Here is a 17,647-nt window from a genome sequence, read left to right as displayed (position 1 = left end):
CACTGTCTAGCTTATTAAAAAAAAAAAATAAAAAGGAATTTAGGGCATTTAAATCACCTTTCCAGACTTCCTGGGTAGCAATAACTGATGACTACTCATTTTTGCAATACCCTTCTCAGGGTGGTACCACTATAGAAGGAATATAGCAGGGTGACTGAGGGCACCAACTCAGAAGCAAAATAGCCTGGGTTTGAATCAAACCGGTCAGCTAGACTAGCTGTGTGACTCTGGGCAAATCACACAACACCTCTGTTCCTCATTTCCCTCATTTATTGTGGGACCACACTCAGGAGCTTTTTGTAGGAATTAAATTAAGCTAGAAAGGGTCCAGGAAAATGCAATAGAGAGCCAAGGACAGATGTCTATACATAAGTACTTGTATCATTGTGACTTGTGTCATTGTGACTAGTTTCAGCTGTTGCCCCACTATTTATAATCTTTTTGGAGTCCAAGGGCCATGACTTGATCATCTTTGTGAGGGTACTCTCTGTGCAAAGTAGATTCTTAGCAGATGTTTGTTCAATTAAACAGAACATATATGAAATGTGACAAAGGTGTGCCCAACTGTTTTTAGGTGGAATGACTTGTGTCAGTGACACAAACATCCGTTATTTCTTTTCTTTAAATCAGCTTTATTGAGGTATAATTTCCATGTGATAAAAGGCACAATTTTAAGAGATGAGTTCTGCCAAATGCATGCATTTAGGTAACCAGCCTCCCAATCAAAATGAATAGTATTCCTATTACCCCACGTTTCCCTCTGTGTCTTTCTGCAGTGAATCCTCACTCCCCTCTCCAACCTCAAGCAACCACTGGTCTGCTTTCTGTCTTATAGATCAGCCTTGCCTGCCAGATATTTTTAATTTTTACACTAAAAGTGTTTCAACCTGAATGATCCGTATCTATGTAATCAACTCATATGTAGTAACATGAAAGGAAAGCTATACACGATGCACCAGGTGTTCTGGGGAGGGTGCTGGTGAGGAGAGGGGTAAATTTTAGTTGAAAGTGGAAAACAGCATCTTGTACTTCATAGCCATTTAATTCTCGACACTTGGCTTTTCTGTTTGATTGTTTTTTACTCAGTCATTTTATACACGATTCTAACCTGTAGGCTCTGTAGGCAAGACAGAGTATCTTTATTCTACACTCTGGAACCCTGAGTCCCCATAAGGTGCGGCCTCAGTGCTGGAAACCAAGGCCCTGTTGTTTGGATCCAAGTTTCCAGCCTACTTCTGGGCCCAGAGTTCTTTAGGGAAACGTGTTACTGAAGAAAAAAAAAAAAAAAAAAGCTGTGTCCCGGAATTGAGGTTGTAGGAAGGACCCCTGATAGGCAGTTCGGTAGGTTCTCTCGGGGCGGGGCGGGGTACGCTCCACTGAACTCTGGAACGCATTGTCTTTGAGGGCAACACCCTGAACGCTGCCCGCGGGAAGGGGACAGAATCCCCCCGAGGGGTGCGCGGAGCGCAGCGGGCCGGCAGCCCCGAGGCCAGGGGTGAGGTCAGGGTGGCCTGGGGGCCGGGCCCGGACGTGGCCTGCAGACTCAGCGCTGGACGAGCGCACTCACACAAAAGAGGCCGGAAAGTGGCGGGAGGAAGCGGGCGCGTCACGGGGGCCGCAGCCGGGAGCCTGGCGCGCCCGCCCCGCCGCGTCCCAGGTACAGAGCCCGCTCGCCCCGCCGCTCCGCCACCGCCACCGCCACGACCGCGGCGCCGCCAATGAGACTCCTTCCGCTCCTAGGTGAGTGCCCGCGCCCCGGTCGCCCGGCTGCCCCGGGCCAGCACCTGTAGGGAATAGGCTATTTCCAAGGTGGAACTCACGTGCCGAGTGCATTTAGCCAAGACTCCAGGGGGAATTGACACAGTCCTTCTCAGGATGTTTTTCTCCTTGGCCTTTCAACTCTGGAGTTCGATATTCAGTACCCAGGGACCAAGTCATCTTTTTATTCCTGCTGACAAAGTCCTCAAAGTCCCAGACTTTGACCTTTCTTCTGATCTTCCCCCCAAGACATTTGGGAAATCCAAACCATTAACACTTGTGGGAGGTTTCCTGGCCTTTCAAGGGGACTGCTGGCCCAGACTTTGGGTTCCTTTAAAATACCATTTCGATGATACTGTGCGGAAAGAAAATAAATCACATCTTTGAAGCCGAATTAATTCTGGTTTAGACAGTATATACAGCCCTGTGTGAGGCTAGGATTTAGAAATAAATGTTTAAGAATCTCTTGTTACCAGATGAGGACAATTTATCTCGGATGACTGTTTTCAGAGTAATGACTTGCATGATTCAAAACTGTCCATCCCAAGCGTGTTTGTCTTGAGAAGGCCTAGGACAACAATAAAAAAGGAACGTCCTACCCTTTTCCTTATCGTTTCCTAACAGCCCACAAAATACCATTGCCAACTTTGTTTTCAAAAACTCTGAAATAAAGGCTTGTTCTCTCTTATGCTGCATGTTATTGGTCACGTTTGTCTAGTGTTCCATTTCTGGAAGATCGATCTTTGACCAGTATGTTGAGTTGATTTTTTCCCCCTCTAATGGGAGAAAATGGAAAAGAAACTTTATTATGGAAAAGGCAGAATTTTAAAAGATAATTAGAGTACAGAAAAAAAAAAAAAATTGCATTTGTCCTCCTGAATGGTATATATTGCTCTTCATCTTAAAATAACACAGATTTGACTTTGAAAAGACACAAATAGTTCACCTTGATTTCTTTCTGCACAGAATCATTCCCAGGGGAGGGATATTACTTTACAATCATGCAGCTACCTTTAAAAGTATCTCACCTCAAGGTGAAGGGTCCAGTGATGTAAGGATGCTATTTTCTTTATAAAGCCAGGTTGCTCACTACATTTTAGCTTGGTTGAGGTTTACTTGATAAACACTGAGACTGAAGAAAAACGTTACATTTTTTACTCACTTGCTCATGTCCTGTTATTTACCTAAATCCTCCTTTGGGAAATTCTCATAATGCATTTATCTAAATGGAAAGAAAGAAGGATAGTAATGTGTATGTCATCTAACTCAACAGTGGGAGAAGGTTTTTCTTTTTCTTTTTGAAAAGGTGTATTCTCTATTTTCTTTAGTGGGTTTTTCCACTTTGCTGAATTGTTGCTACACTCAGAATTGTACCAGGACACCTTGTCTCCCAAATGCAAAATGTGAAATACGGAATGGAGCTGAAGGCTGCTATTGCAACATTGGATTTTCAGGAAATGGTGTCACAATTTGTGAAGGTAGACAATCTTTATTACCTCCTTTGCAGTATATTGTAAGATTAAATTCTGATATGACTGCTTTTTTCTTATCGAGAAGTTAAGTTGTCTTACTTTATACTGTTTGGTTTCATGCTATTGATAAAAAAAGCTTAATTAACGAAACGATAAGTTTAAACTTCCCAGGTCAAAATTTATACTTGATTATGGACTTTTGATGACTCCATGCATATCTTATTTTGGGTAAAGATTGCCCTTGAACTTAAGCTGGAAAACTAGGTTCTGAGAGCAGAGTCAATACCTTCAGGAACAGAAGAACAGAGAATTCATGAAGTCCAGGCTATACCCACATGTGTTGCCCTCAGATACCTTCCTTAGTACTTGCCTATCTAAATTTGAGAATACCATTAAGAGATTCGAGGTTTTCTCCTGCATACCCTGGATATATACCCCGGAGAGAGAGAGAGAGAGAGAAAGACAATTTTAAAATATATTCTTTTCTGAAAAAGTAGATCCCATTTATGGAACTTTAGGCTAGAGCCCAGAGCAAGAATGCCAGGAAAGTTCCTTCTAGGCTATAATTTAGCCCATTGACTTGATGAACAGAACACTATCCCATAATCAAATTTAAGTGATTTCTTGTCTGTGATCTCCATCACCACCATGCCTCTTCTTTCCTCAAGCTTCACCCAGTCTTTATTCTCTCTTTCATTTTTAGTAGAATCTAGTTTAACTAGGTCAATAGAACAACATTCTATGTAGGAGAGAGTGAGGAAAAAAAAAGTTCCAAGCTATGTAAATTAGTTTTAAAATATAATTAAATGGAAGTCTCAGACTCGAACTGTGTGGTATTACACTCCTAAATGTATTTAAGATAACATGGACTTTTTCTAATTAAGCCAGGATATTGTACAGTGTTAATACTGCATGTGTTTGCTTACAGCATAAACAAGTTGTGTCTCATGATTCAATTTGATAGGCTCTTAAAAAAGATTAGGGGGGGAGGAGGGATATAAAAAAAAAAAAGATTAAATATGCAGTATATAGTAAGACCAGACCTCATCACAATTAGTTTAATGCTTAAAAATGTGGAGCAAAGCTACAGTTGCTTAATGGTGCATTAGATCAGGCATTTCTGCTTGTACATACAGCCGGGATTTGTAATTTACTATTCTACAAGCACTACAAAATTCTTTCCATAAATAATCTTAGATTTTTATTGTGTACTTAATTGAATGGCATTATGTCAAGTTGATAGTTGAGTGACCTTCGAAATATGGCATCAAACATATTAGTGCGCTTTTCCACTAATCATTACAAATTGTACCAGAGTACTTCATAAGCAGTGTTGCCTTTTTGTTATTTAGATACTTTTCAAGTGTCATGATTACCATCATTAACATCAATAATTTTTCACAATTTGGACCTTCAGCAGCCAAGCAGTTCATAATCATGTTTTTAATGATTTCTTTTAAAAACACCTCTTCCATTATCCAATGCAATTGTTTTTCCCCCTGCTGTTTAGTCAATAGTCAGCTGAAGGGCAGAAAATATTTTCTGTTGAAAATAAAAATATTTCAAGAGCTTTGGCCCTGAAATTTCTTTTCACACAGAACACAGTTTGTAATGGGAATTTTTTTTCTTTTCAAGTTCTTCTTAAATTCCCTTCTTATTTGAAGAATGGTACATATACACTTGTGTTAATATTCACAATCTGAGGTTTATAATATCCTCTTAAAACTGTTCAAACAGTGGTTTTCATCTTTTTCACATTTTATTAATCCACTGGCAAATTTGGGACACTTTTTTCAGTAAATATATTTAATATGATTTTTGGAATCAAAACATTGTGTTTTCAACTGCTGACTCGTCTAGGTTATATTTTGGGTTTGAAGAATCTTGTTGGCTTTTTTCATCTCTAAGGAGATTCCCCATCTTTCCTTATCTTTCTCTAAGATTGTTAGTAGGTATCTAAGAAATCACTGGACAGAATTTTTGTTACAGAAGATGCCTGCTTCTTGAGGAGTGAAAATTGTTGTTTTTTGGCATCATTTACGTCATCTTCATCATCTTCATAAAATCTGGCTCCCTCCAAGGCACGCCAAATAAATGTCATGATAATAACCCAAGCTTACTCAATGTATTCTGTTCCAAGAGCTAGTTTTGAACAAGTTATTTAGACTTTGGATTACGTGGTCCCACAGAAACAAGTTTTAATAGTAGTGAATTTGTTTCACTTAATTATCTTTTTATTGAACAGGTATTTGTTGAGCACTTTCATCATCATCATTATCACGATCATCATCAGGATAGTTAAGCTGTATTGTTCACTTAGTCCAAGATATTAATTAGCACAACATCTTCATCCGTTATTATTCCCATTTTATCTATAAGGAAATACAGTGTTAAGAAGGTTAAGTGAAAATCTCAAGTGATACAACAAATAAGTAGTGGAGCCAAGATTTGAGCCCAAGTCTGTCTAATTCCAGTGCCTGTATTATTACTCACTCTGTTTGACCATAAGGCCTCTGCTTAACAGATACTGCTATGCCCTTGGGTTAAAATAATCAATAAGAATTGACCTTGATTTCTAATATATCTGAGGACAGTTACAGAACTATGTTAATAATTTGATACAATGTTATAAAAGAGATAAGTTTGAGGTGTGCAGTCAACAGCAAGGACGTTTTCCAAGTAGAGGTGACATTTATGCTCAGAATTGAGAATAAATAGGTTTTATTAAGACGAACAAAGTGACAGAGAGAAGTCAGGCAAAAGGAATCAGCAGTAACAAAGGCCTAGAAGTTGAACATGTGTGTTTTTTTTTTTTTAAGGAGCTCCAAGTATTTCATGCTGGATATATATCACAGGTATCTTAGTTGAGGGGTCAATGGCAATTAAGTCAAGATGTCAAAGATATGGACTTTATTCTGTTAACAAAAGAAAGCCTTTGGCAGGTATTAAGTAGCTGAGTTACATGATAGATTTTATGTATTAGAAAGATAACCCCATTAGGTAGAGTAAGAACGGATTAGCAAGGGTCAACTCACAAAGGCCATTTACCTAACCTGTAAAACCAATGGTACAGTTCATTATACTTTATGCTCCATCTGCCCAATGTACTTTAATCTTCATATCAAGCAGTTGAAATAAAAACTACAGATGCTGTCTTTTACTTACAAACAGTATTATTACTGGTTTTAACTAGCTTCTGTTGAACTCCACACTATAGCCTTTTGCATAGGAGAGAAGCAGGACTCTGAAAGCTTAAGTGAGTTCCCCAGTGTCCCAGGCTAAAGTGATAAAGTTAGGACTCAAACCCTGGAATCTCAGCCTTCTCTAAATTACCAAAAATGTCAGCGTATTACCAGTCACCTGACATAATTAGTTTAGTACAGATTTTTAAACCAAATTGGTGGAACAGTACCATTTTAATAGGAATGTATTTATTACCACTTTATTGAGGTATTAATGGGAATTTATTACATTCTTATCTTTATGCTGACATGTAAGTGTATTTTAAGATAGGAGGTGAAAAAGTGTGGAGAAATTTGGGGGTACCTTTAAAGGCTTTTGAAATTGTTGATGATGTTTAACTATAAAATGTAGGTTATTTTAGTTCTTTAAACATATATTACTATTGCCGTTCCTTATGGCTCTTAGTACATTTTTGACTACCTTCTAGTGCACAGTAGTTACAAATATAGGAAGTTAAAGATCCCTCCTCCCCCAGGTAATTATGAAAGTGTTAAAAAAAAGGGAAGGAAGGTTAGAAGGGCTGAAAGAATCTTTGGCTACACCTAAAACACTATATTGCTTGAGTTGGAATAAACTGAGCTGTGAGAAGCAAGAAGCAGGAACTAGTGGAAGGATGCAGTGCATTGCATGTTTGGGTGTAAGGATGGGGGGTGGTGAGAAAATAGTCTCCCTACTCTCATATCAGCTCATTAAGTGGGGCTGTTTTCTGGGAAGTTCCATGGAATGAGAATGGGTAGGAGGAAAACAACTGCCCCAGGTAAGGAGAGGAATGGTCAGGAAGGATGTAATTGACTACCAGTACGCATGTATAAAAATCTTTTCAGAGCTTGAGACATGCCTATTATGCCTATTATGAACAACATTACAAGCACTTTACAGAAAATAATGAAGTCTTGGTGCCTGACTCAGGGAGACATACTGTATGATTAAAAAGTAGTTTTTCATTATTATCTAATAACCATACGTAATCTTGTAAAATTCAACTGGAAGAATATCATAATAAACTAGAGAGCAGTATGAGGCTGGTAAAGGTAAAGAGAACAGTGTCACAGTAGCTATCTAAAGAGCAGAATGTGAGAGAAATATTAATTAAAATAGTCCACTAGCATGAATCTGCCCAGGATAAAATAGAAGTGTTGAGGACATGTGATTGCTTCCATAACAATTTTTTCTTTAGTAATAAAGAGGATGCTCATCAAAATGCGCAAACCAATAGTCATCAGAACAGACGCAAAGCATACAAAATGTGTATGTCATGAATATACACATCGTTAACACAATTAGATATACTATCTAAACTATGTCCTACAAGTAATAACTGTAGCTGTAAATATTTAACAAAATGATAATATCCGTAATAGAAATGTGAACAGAAAAATAACTCTTACGTACTCTTCTTTGCATCACATCTCAATGATATTTCACATTTAATAATGGTATATACATATAGTCAAAGCTATATAACATACATATACCTTTTCACTTTTATGAGGTATAGTCACATTCTGTATGTGAATGATTTTTCAGAACAAACGTGCCAGAATAACAAACTAATTGGTATCACCCATTTCTCACTCAAGTAAATATCATTGTCTAAGATGGTTTAATTATGAAAATGATGCTACCAGTGCTTAAAATTTTATTAGAACTCTTACTTTATAATTTATATGTGTAATATATTAAATTTAAATAAATTATTTAAGTATATATATATATTTTTCCTGTCCTCAATGACAATGAGATTTTGAGAGTGGATTTAATCTTCAGAAACAGCTAAGAGAAACTTTTAACCAAATCTGATGGGTGAAGTGGAAGATTAATTGCCAAAATGGTTTTAAGAAAATGGTGTGTGGTTATAAAGTAATATGAGATGAAATATTTTTCATGAGTAGCATGGAACAAAGATAGTTTTTTAAGTTTTGAAATGTTTTGATATTGCATATAATAGCAAGATCACTAGAATAAATGTACTGACTTTCAAGTTGTTAATTCTTATTGGGATGCTTAAGTTCTGTTGTTTGCTTAAAGATAGTTGTATTATTTTCACGCATTCATTTCATAAGCATTATCTGTTCTTTATGAATCCAATTCCAAACGGCATTGTTAATATCTCTAGCTCTAAAAGTAACAAAGATAAACCCAACACATTGTTGAACTAGATTCTAAGTGTATACCAGCTTACTTAGAAATATTTTCGTTAATACAAATATTTTATGAAATAAACCTTACAGTGTAGGACAAAAATGTCATAAAATGTATCAGTGCATTTTGGCAAACATGTCAAGTATTTTCTTATATCATAAGCATCATCATTACCTTTTTAAAACATCATCATTACCTTTACTTATTTCAACAATTGGAATATTCATTTTGGCCCTGTCATTTTTGAAACCTAGCTTTGAAAATTTAGAGTATGGTACCCTTAATAATTTAGCATACCAACATTTTATTTCTGTTACCAAAAAAGATGGTCCATCAGTTTAGTTCTGTCATGATCTGGCAAATTAAATAGTCTGGTTACCAAAGTTAGTCTATTTATTGAGTGAGACCGTTGGAACAAAAACAAGGAAAGTTAAAGTTTATAATTGTCTTTAAATTGTACTGATATTTAACTTCTGTGGAGTTACATACCCAGAAGATAGAGTGCATCAAAACTGCCTGGATCAGGTCCCTCTAGAAAAGCGATTTTTCACAGCAGCTTCTAAATCTTTTTTGTCTTAGGGCTGCAAATGGGTATCTTTTGAATATTTGTTTTCATTTCTCATCTGGCATCATCAGCTCTCCTAGTAGTTCATCTACAACTTTTCTTATCCTTTTACATTTGTTACATTTTGTGGTATTGAAACTTAGGAGTACAGAATTGAGTAGCAGCCAGGGCTAGCATTTTCTTTGATTTTTCCCTTTCTCTCTCTCTTTTTCTCTCTGCCTCCCTCTCTATGTCTTTTTCTCTTTTCTTCTTGTTCCAGTCCATAGAAGGAGGTGTCTTCTGGTTTTTAAGGAATATTTAAGGAATATTTGAAGATTTAGAAATCTATGTCTCAATAACATTACATCCACATCTTCCTTCATATGTAATATGTTACTAAAAACCCTTGAGGAAGCAAAATTTCTTTTGTAAAACAAGTGTATTTTTACATACTCCAGAGGAATTTTCTAGGAAAATGAATACTAATACAAACTTGAAAAAGTATGAACTCTAACATGCTTCTAGATAGCTGTGTATCAAATTTTTTTAAAGTGAGATGCATATTTTCTTGGGCCTTCTTGTACTGAATGGAAACTGTAACCTGTTTAAAAACAGATAGTCTAAATTAACCCAAGGCTTACATTCCAGGATGCATGATTTCTGTGAACTTCATCCAAATAAATAAAATACCTTTGCCAATTTCAGAAATTCTTTTCCTTGTAACTAGAAATATGACCTCTTTCGTCTGTTGACAAGAAGGGTTACACAATAGAGAGAACAAACTCAAGCACAATAATTAAGTAGAACCTCCTCAAAAAATCTCTGTAAGATTACAAACTCTTTTACCATACAAAAAGAGAAAAATAAAAGAATAAACCATTATAGAAACCATCTTTAAGCTAGTATTTTATTTTTAAAAAGAAAAGGAAAAAAGAACTTGTGTCATTTGAGTTTTGCTGATCAGCTCCACAGTTTTAAAACTAAAAACTTCTCCATATCTCCCCCTCTATTTGTATAGCTGATTCACTTTGTTATAAAGCAGAAACTAATACACCATTGTAAAGCAATTATAGTCCAATAACAATGTTAAAAAACTAAAAACTAAAAACTTCTCTTATCTAACTTGACAAGGTCATTTTTTGCAGACTAAGTTTCAGGAATCATTTTTCTAAGTCATCCTGTTTCATGTTTATTTCACTGGACAGATATGACAATGAATGAGATACAAACTAAGAAGTATCCTGAGTTTTTAAAGAAAAGTTTAATATGAATATATGGTTTTGGATTTTCCCAACTAATCTATAATGAAATGTGAAAATGTTTCTTCATGTAGAAGTCTCATTTATTTTTGATTACTTTTTAATCAGTATTATCTACATGGATTCATTGCATATTTAGAATCAGAAAAGTAATATCAGATAACTAATGGCACAGAGAATTAAACAGAAATAGTAAAAATCAACACAGAACTTCTGAGTTCTAATATCAATAATCAAAAATACTTACTCAAATTTCTGTGTTAAATCAATCCTAGATAAGACTTACTATCTGATTTGACATTATCAGAGTGATGTTTTTTTTTTTTCAAGTGAAGACTATCAATTTGTTTTTACTGTAGGCTAAAATGTTGATTCATCATATATATCTATTTATATATATATACGTCATATAATATGTGTTGCTGATGATAAAGCATCAATAGCAATAAAATTGGATATCATTTTTCTAGCATTAGTTTTCATTTTTTGCATGCAAAGTGAACATGGCAGTTGTACCATCTTATATTTTATGTTCAGTCATATCTTTAGGAACTGCTAGGAAATTTAAATTAAGTGAAAATTGTGCTCTAAATGTGGAATTTTCAGACATTTTAAACCTCTGTTGCTTTTCAAGAAAATATTGGCATAAAGAAGAACAAAGGAATTTGGAGATAGCACCTTTAACACCGTAAAGTGACTCAACGAGTCTCAATTTTTTCGCTTTGCTTATTAAAATTCTATTATTTTGTCAATATTTTAAGATTGCTAACTTCATTTTGCAAAATTGATGATATTTCTTTTGTTGTTGGAATGTCAATTTTCTACAGTCCCAGTTTTAATAGGGCATTAGCATACTTCATAGCCAACTCCCAGTTATTTTGGAAGCAAATTAACCAGTCTTCTGATTATCCATTTTTGCATTATTTCTCTTCATCCTTACTTAGTCTCTTTAATGCTTAAATACGGAACTTTAGATTTACAGCTTATTCACAAAGGAAGAATAATAATATTGATATTAATTTGAGTGCTTTCTCTGAGCTACCATCTATTCTAAGCACTTTACATGAATTTGTAAATTTAATCCTTATAACAACTCTGAAGTAAAAGCTAGTATTATTCTCAATTTATAGGTTAAATAATTTTCCCAGAGAAAGTACCTTCAAACAGTCTTCTCATATGATCTTCAAACTACTATGTGAATTAAGTCTGCAAATAATGAAATTGAATCTCATTAAGAAAAAAATGAATTATTTTGGTTCTACCCCTCCTACCTCAATTCTGCTTTTTTTGTGCTACATTATCAAAACAACTGATAAAAAGAAAAAAAAATGTGTGGTGTGTATATTTATGATACCTTAGGAATAAGTACAGAGAGGTTAACACTATTTACAAGTTTTAATAGCTTGATGAAAATCATAGGCCAGGAACAATTGTTTAACTCCTGCTTATCTATCTCTTTCAAGCCCAGTGAATTGAAAATAAAATCAGTGAAATCAAAGGAGGCTCATGAGAAGTCTACAAATTAAGAGTGAACTTCTCAAAATAGAATCCAGTGCTACGAATGGGGGTAGTTCAATGTACACAGAGAAGGCTTCAGTGAAGATGGTGTCTTCTCCCTATGGTGGTCATATTCTTTACCCTTCCCAGAAAGGGAGTGGAAATCTAAGTGATTGGTTGAGACATTATTTTCCTAAAGCTGTACAGATTGGTCTCCCTATTTCCCATTGGTGTTTGCTCCCAAATAAAGCCAAGAAAATACTCTCAAAGGAAACTTTGTCATCTGCCTGTCATCACTTAAGGTGCAAATTAATAAATACCACCTTTCTGCCCACTCCCCATCTATGCTACCTGGAATAATGCCTGAAACTTGCCCCACCCACGTATGCAGCAAACCCAGAACTCTTGCACTAAAGAGGTTGTAATTGTCAGGCAAAACCTGGGTCATGGTACCTGTGATAATCAACATTGTTCTTTAGTTATAAACATAAGCGTCTTTTAAGGATAGCAAGTCATTGGAGAAAAGCCAAAAATACAAACACAAAGATGAATAAATAGAACTGGCCTGAAAAAGATACTTTCTAAGGAGAGAAAGGTTGAAGGAAAAACTCCAGTTGATACCCTCAAAGAGATCTCAAAAATTTTGCATCCTAACAAACAAAACAAATAGAATAGGCTTCTGTGTGTGAAAGAGCTATTATACCAGAAAAAATACTTTCTTCTTTGGTATATCCCATAACCTTTGTGCTACTCAATTCCTTGTACCTCCTTTATCCTTTTATTCATCTCCTTTTGTAGAAATCCATCAAGACAATAAACTGGTAAAATTGTCAGTAATGCAAGCAATTCTTAAAAATCACCAGAAGATTGAGACTAAAGTCTCTATTCCTGGGTTTTCTCTCCTATGAAAATGATCACACACCGAACAGGGAAACTACAAATTTCAATTTTTCTTACACATCAGAAGATACCCCTGGACTACATAAGTCAAGATATTCTTAAGTTCATCAGCTGAGCACAATCCCCCTTTTTATAATAACCCAATTTCACCCCCTTGTGATCTTTTCCATTATCTCTGCCTACAGCTCTCCCAAATTCCTCCCCTAGTTTATCTCAAAGGTAAAACAGGGTAGTCAATGTGTCTTTTGACCCTAATTCCATGATTTGCTGGTAATTTTTCACATTATAATGTCATTAATATGGGGATAGAGCCCATACTTGGTACCCAAGAATAGTGCATTGTTGTTGAAGAACCTCTGCTCCATTTGATTAAACTCAAACTTTGTTTTTGACTTACTTATAAATTCTGTCGTTATAATATTGTAATTATCTGCAATTTCCAACCTATGTTGTTTGTTTTCCCTGAGTAATTTCCTGAATTCACTGGCTAATAGTCTTGAGAGTTCATACAAAAAGATCTATTTTTCTCCTCCAATAAAATATATTTATCTTCTGATCTATGTTACTCCCAAATTGAGGCAATAACATGCAATAAAGCAGCAGAAAAATAATACCCAGAGATTGCAGAACTAAAAGGCAAAGATGGAAAATATGAGAGCAACATGGAGAACCTAATATTCATCTAATAGAAGTCTTATTAAAGTAGGATCAGACAAGATTTAGCAAAGGAAATAGCAAAAGATATAAGACAATTTCCCAGAGCTTAATAAACACCTGAGTCTTCAGTTAAAAGAACCCTCTAATATTCAACTGTCTTTTGCATAATATGTTTGTGCCTTGCTTCTCAGCTTATGTTTAAGGAATACCTATTGATATCTTGCAATAAAAGAAGAGTATAGTTTACTTCATAACCTGTCATTTTTATTTATACATTCAAAATGTTTATTACCTTTGTGTACCTAAATAATAGAATATATAGACTTCTTCATTCCTGTAGCATAGGTGAAAATCTTCTCAAATCATGGGGACAGAGTGAGAAAAAGTGCTTTTCAAGACGACAGTTGAGTAACTCTTACCATCAGGAGAGTGAATAGATGCCAAGCAGCCAAAAATCAACAATGACCACTACGAGAAGAGTTTCTATCAATCCTCTGGGCCTCCATGTCTCTATTCATCTACTTTCATTTAACCCTTTTCTGAGACTAATTCTAGTTTAAGAAAGGAGGGGTATATTTTAGAAATACTGTGATATTACCCCATCATCTAAAATAATAAAATAATTACTACACCAAAGTCTTATCTTCCAGGTGCCCATTATTGGATTCCTTTCTTATATCCTTGTATCTCAATAACTGGGAGCTAGCCCTGTAATTTGAACCCTCCTAGTATGCCATGCCCGAGTAACTAAATTATCTGATAATAAATTCTCATATGACTGTGATGAGGTCTCCAAGCTTGTTATGTATATTCTAGTCCTGTTCAACTGGGACTGTTATGGTAATGGTCATTAATGTCTCTCTCAGCCTTAAAATTCTTTGATTCTGTTATTGTGAGACTTTTATTTGGACTGTAGTCAATATACAGTTCATCTACTTTTTGGGTAACTAATGGATTTTCGGCTCAATTTAAAACATGAAAATGAAACAGATATGGATTTTGGTCTCTTGCCTCTAAACTCAGTGCACTTTCCACTCTACTACCCTTCTTTTTACTGCGATCTCTGGAGCTGGCGTGACCAATGCAGGTGAGGCTTTCATCTACTGCTTGTGCTACCTTCTCCCTATTCATGGCCAAAACACCATCATGATATTCTTTTCTGCTGAACCAGGATGTGACCTCAAAGTTCTTCTCCAGGCAGATGTTACAAATCAGTAGAGGCAGGCACATAAATAAAACTTATTTTCCATTATTTCCATTATTGTTTTCTCTGGTGATTTCCTCCTTTGAAAGGAACTTCTGGACGAATCTTCAGTGAACCCCCTGTATTAGAGTGCTAAAAAGTAAGGTATTACATAGAATATGATCAGCAGGAGAAGTGCTATATCAGAGTCACCTGAATCATAAAAAAAATAAACAAGAAGGCTATAAACCTTGATTTTTATATTTGCTCCCCTCTGGGGAAGGTTTAGTCACTGTTGTATGCAGTTGAGAGAACCCCTTTTGAATAAAATGATACACATATTCGTTATGTGGGGAGGAGGGTTATGATTCATGTGATTTTATAAGTACCATTTAATGAACAATCTGGAACAAAATGCTACAAAATAGAACTTGTCCTTGTGTTGCAATTTCAAAAGAACATTGATGATTGTTTATTTTTAACTGTGATGAGCCAGGGATGTTGAGAGTGGACTTGATCAGAGGGGCAGTCTTCTCAGCTGGAAACCTGTAGCTAAATTTCTCCATTCTGAGGATTTCATATAGTACCAGGCATCAAAATACTTTGTGTCAGACAATAAATGGGACAGGATAATCAGCTGTGTGTGTGCTCAGGAAATAAATCAGGCACTTTCAATGTTGGAAAAATTATAAAGTGAGATTCATTGTCTAAAACTCAATACACATGTCACTTTCTTTGCAAGGCTTTTCTTATTTCTATATTTTAAGAATAATTGTTTGCTTTTTCATCTTCTTCTCATAATTCATTTTTTTTTACTTTTGCATCAATTCATGATATTGGAATAAGTGTTGATGGAGTTTGCCTGCTTTTCTTTTTTTAACATCCTTATTGGAGTATAATTGCTTTACAATGTTGTGTTAGTTTCCTCTGTATAACAAAGTGAATCAGCTATATGCATACGTCTATCCCCATATCCCTTCCTTCTTGCGCCTCCCTCTCACCCTCCTTATCCCACCCCTCTAGGTGGTCGCAAATCACTGAGCTGATCTCCCTGTGCTATGCAGCTGCTTCCCACTAGCTATCGATTTTACATTTGGTAGTGTATATATGTCCGTGACACTCTCTCACTTCATCCCAGCTTGCCCTTCCCCCTCCCCGTGTCCTCCAGGACAGGAATAAAGACACAGACATAGAGAATGCCTGTTTTTTAATAGTGCCTGGGGAATCCCAACAGTGACTGCTGTTTGAAGAGAGTAACTAATTCTTATTTTTGAGTGGATCCTTGGAAACTACCAAAATTCCTTGGATCCAATCTGTAAAATACTATGGATTGTTTTTGAGTGGTTACTCTGATTGGTTGGTGCCCCATTCTTATTGTTCCTTGCCTATGCTGAATTTATTAAGACACTGTGGGTGGTATTGCTGCTTGCATGAATCAGCACTTAGATTTGCTTGAATTCTATACATTGTAAGAGACCCATATAGCAAGACTACATTAGATATAATCCCATCCCAAATATTTTGCTGTAAATAAAGACTATCCATTATAGCCAGATAGAAAATGTGCATGAATGATCAGTTTGCTTAATAAACTTCACATTGGTTTTCTCCAAACTGTCTTTCCCTGTTTCATTTTGAGTGATCAACTGTGCAAGACTGAATTTCCATTAACTTATCTATTGCTCTTTTGAACATTTTCCTGAATTAGGAAGCAGTATGTGCTATAGCAGGGACATTTGCAATATTGGCCCTAATACCTTGTGATGACCTCCTGTTTTTGAAGCACCCTGGCCCTAATCTTCAGAGTCCCAGGAGTCACATTGACTACGGTATTTTTTTTCTGCATCTGATGTGTCACATATGCTGTTTTCATAGAAATCCTAGTAATTGTGAAATTATTAGCACTTAGAAAAATGATATTTTCATTTCTAAGCATATTAGTACTTTGTTCTTTCTTTAATTTCAAAACAATTTTATTCTGTGTTGTTGAAAATATCTGTCTCACATTTATCACTCTTTCCCATGAACTAATCTTTTTAAATACAACATTACATGAAGCTGTATTTATTCTTCAGGTGAAGTATTATCTGTTTTTGCATTAGTATGTACAAAGTGAAGGACAAATTTTATTTTGTTTTTTATCAAACTCTAAATTTGATTAGATAGAATAAATTATCACATGAATGAATTGGGAAGAAAAAAATATTCTTAATCTCTGTAACTTTAAATTATTTCATTAAAATTTTAATACTTCCAATATATAAAGATTATGAAGAAAATATTGTCTTCATCTACAAAAATGTTGTGTTTAATTTTAAAGAATGTGTTGTAACCCTTCCTAAGAGTTATTCACTTCCTTGATTTAGGAAGCATTCTTTTCATGCTCTCTAGCAGTGCTGAAATCAACTAAAAGAGTATATGTTTAGGAGGATGTGGGAAAAATGTTTTGAAAAACTCTAATGTATTATCTCAGATAATTTCTTCTTCTTGTCTTCTTGAGATATGATTTTATATCCCATATTTTACCGACCATCAAACTGGTGCCAAAATCTGAATTTATAATAAATCAATTTTTTAATTTGTTGGTCAGCTGTATGAGATGATACCACTGTGTAGTGTACATTATACAGCATCTGTATAAATGTATCAAGCATTTTGAATGTTAAAAAACAGAACAAATCATATTTGTCTGCCTTGAAAGTCGTGATTTTCTGGATATTAAAAAATTAAGGCAGTATTACTGATACATTTCAGCTGCTTTAACTATTTTGGTCCATTGCCATTGAGGGAAAAGGTACCAGGGCTTAAATTACTATAGTCTCATGTGTAGTTGTGGGTAGAGTGAGAATAAGGATTTTAGGAGGAAAAAACATTCTGTTTAAAGAAATTGGAATATAGAGAAAGAACTCCAGCACCTGAATAATAGACGATGGTATTTTATATTCAAGTCAAAGAGTTTTCATTAAGAATGAGATTATTTTGAGTGTCATTG

The 17,647-nt window shown here is 35.3% G+C and overlaps 1 protein-coding gene across 1 annotated transcript in view; it reads left to right on the top strand.

Annotated features, from left to right (window-relative positions):
* The first annotated feature begins 1,718 nt into the window (after window positions 1-1,718).
* Window positions 1,719-17,647, top strand: part of ADGRL4 (adhesion G protein-coupled receptor L4) — a 117,756-nt gene continuing 101,827 nt past the window's right edge. The window contains exons 1-2 of the mRNA XM_065886414.1: window positions 1,719-1,740; window positions 3,087-3,236. Coding sequence (XP_065742486.1) covers window positions 1,719-1,740; window positions 3,087-3,236 — 172 coding nt within the window. The remainder of the gene's footprint in view (window positions 1,741-3,086; window positions 3,237-17,647) is intronic.

Source organism: Phocoena phocoena, chromosome 1 (genome assembly GCF_963924675.1).
Source record: "Phocoena phocoena chromosome 1, mPhoPho1.1, whole genome shotgun sequence".
NCBI classification, from domain to species: domain Eukaryota; kingdom Metazoa; phylum Chordata; class Mammalia; order Artiodactyla; family Phocoenidae; genus Phocoena; species Phocoena phocoena.
Note: the sequence above shows the minus strand (reverse complement) of the source record. Positions and strands in the feature narration are given on the sequence as shown.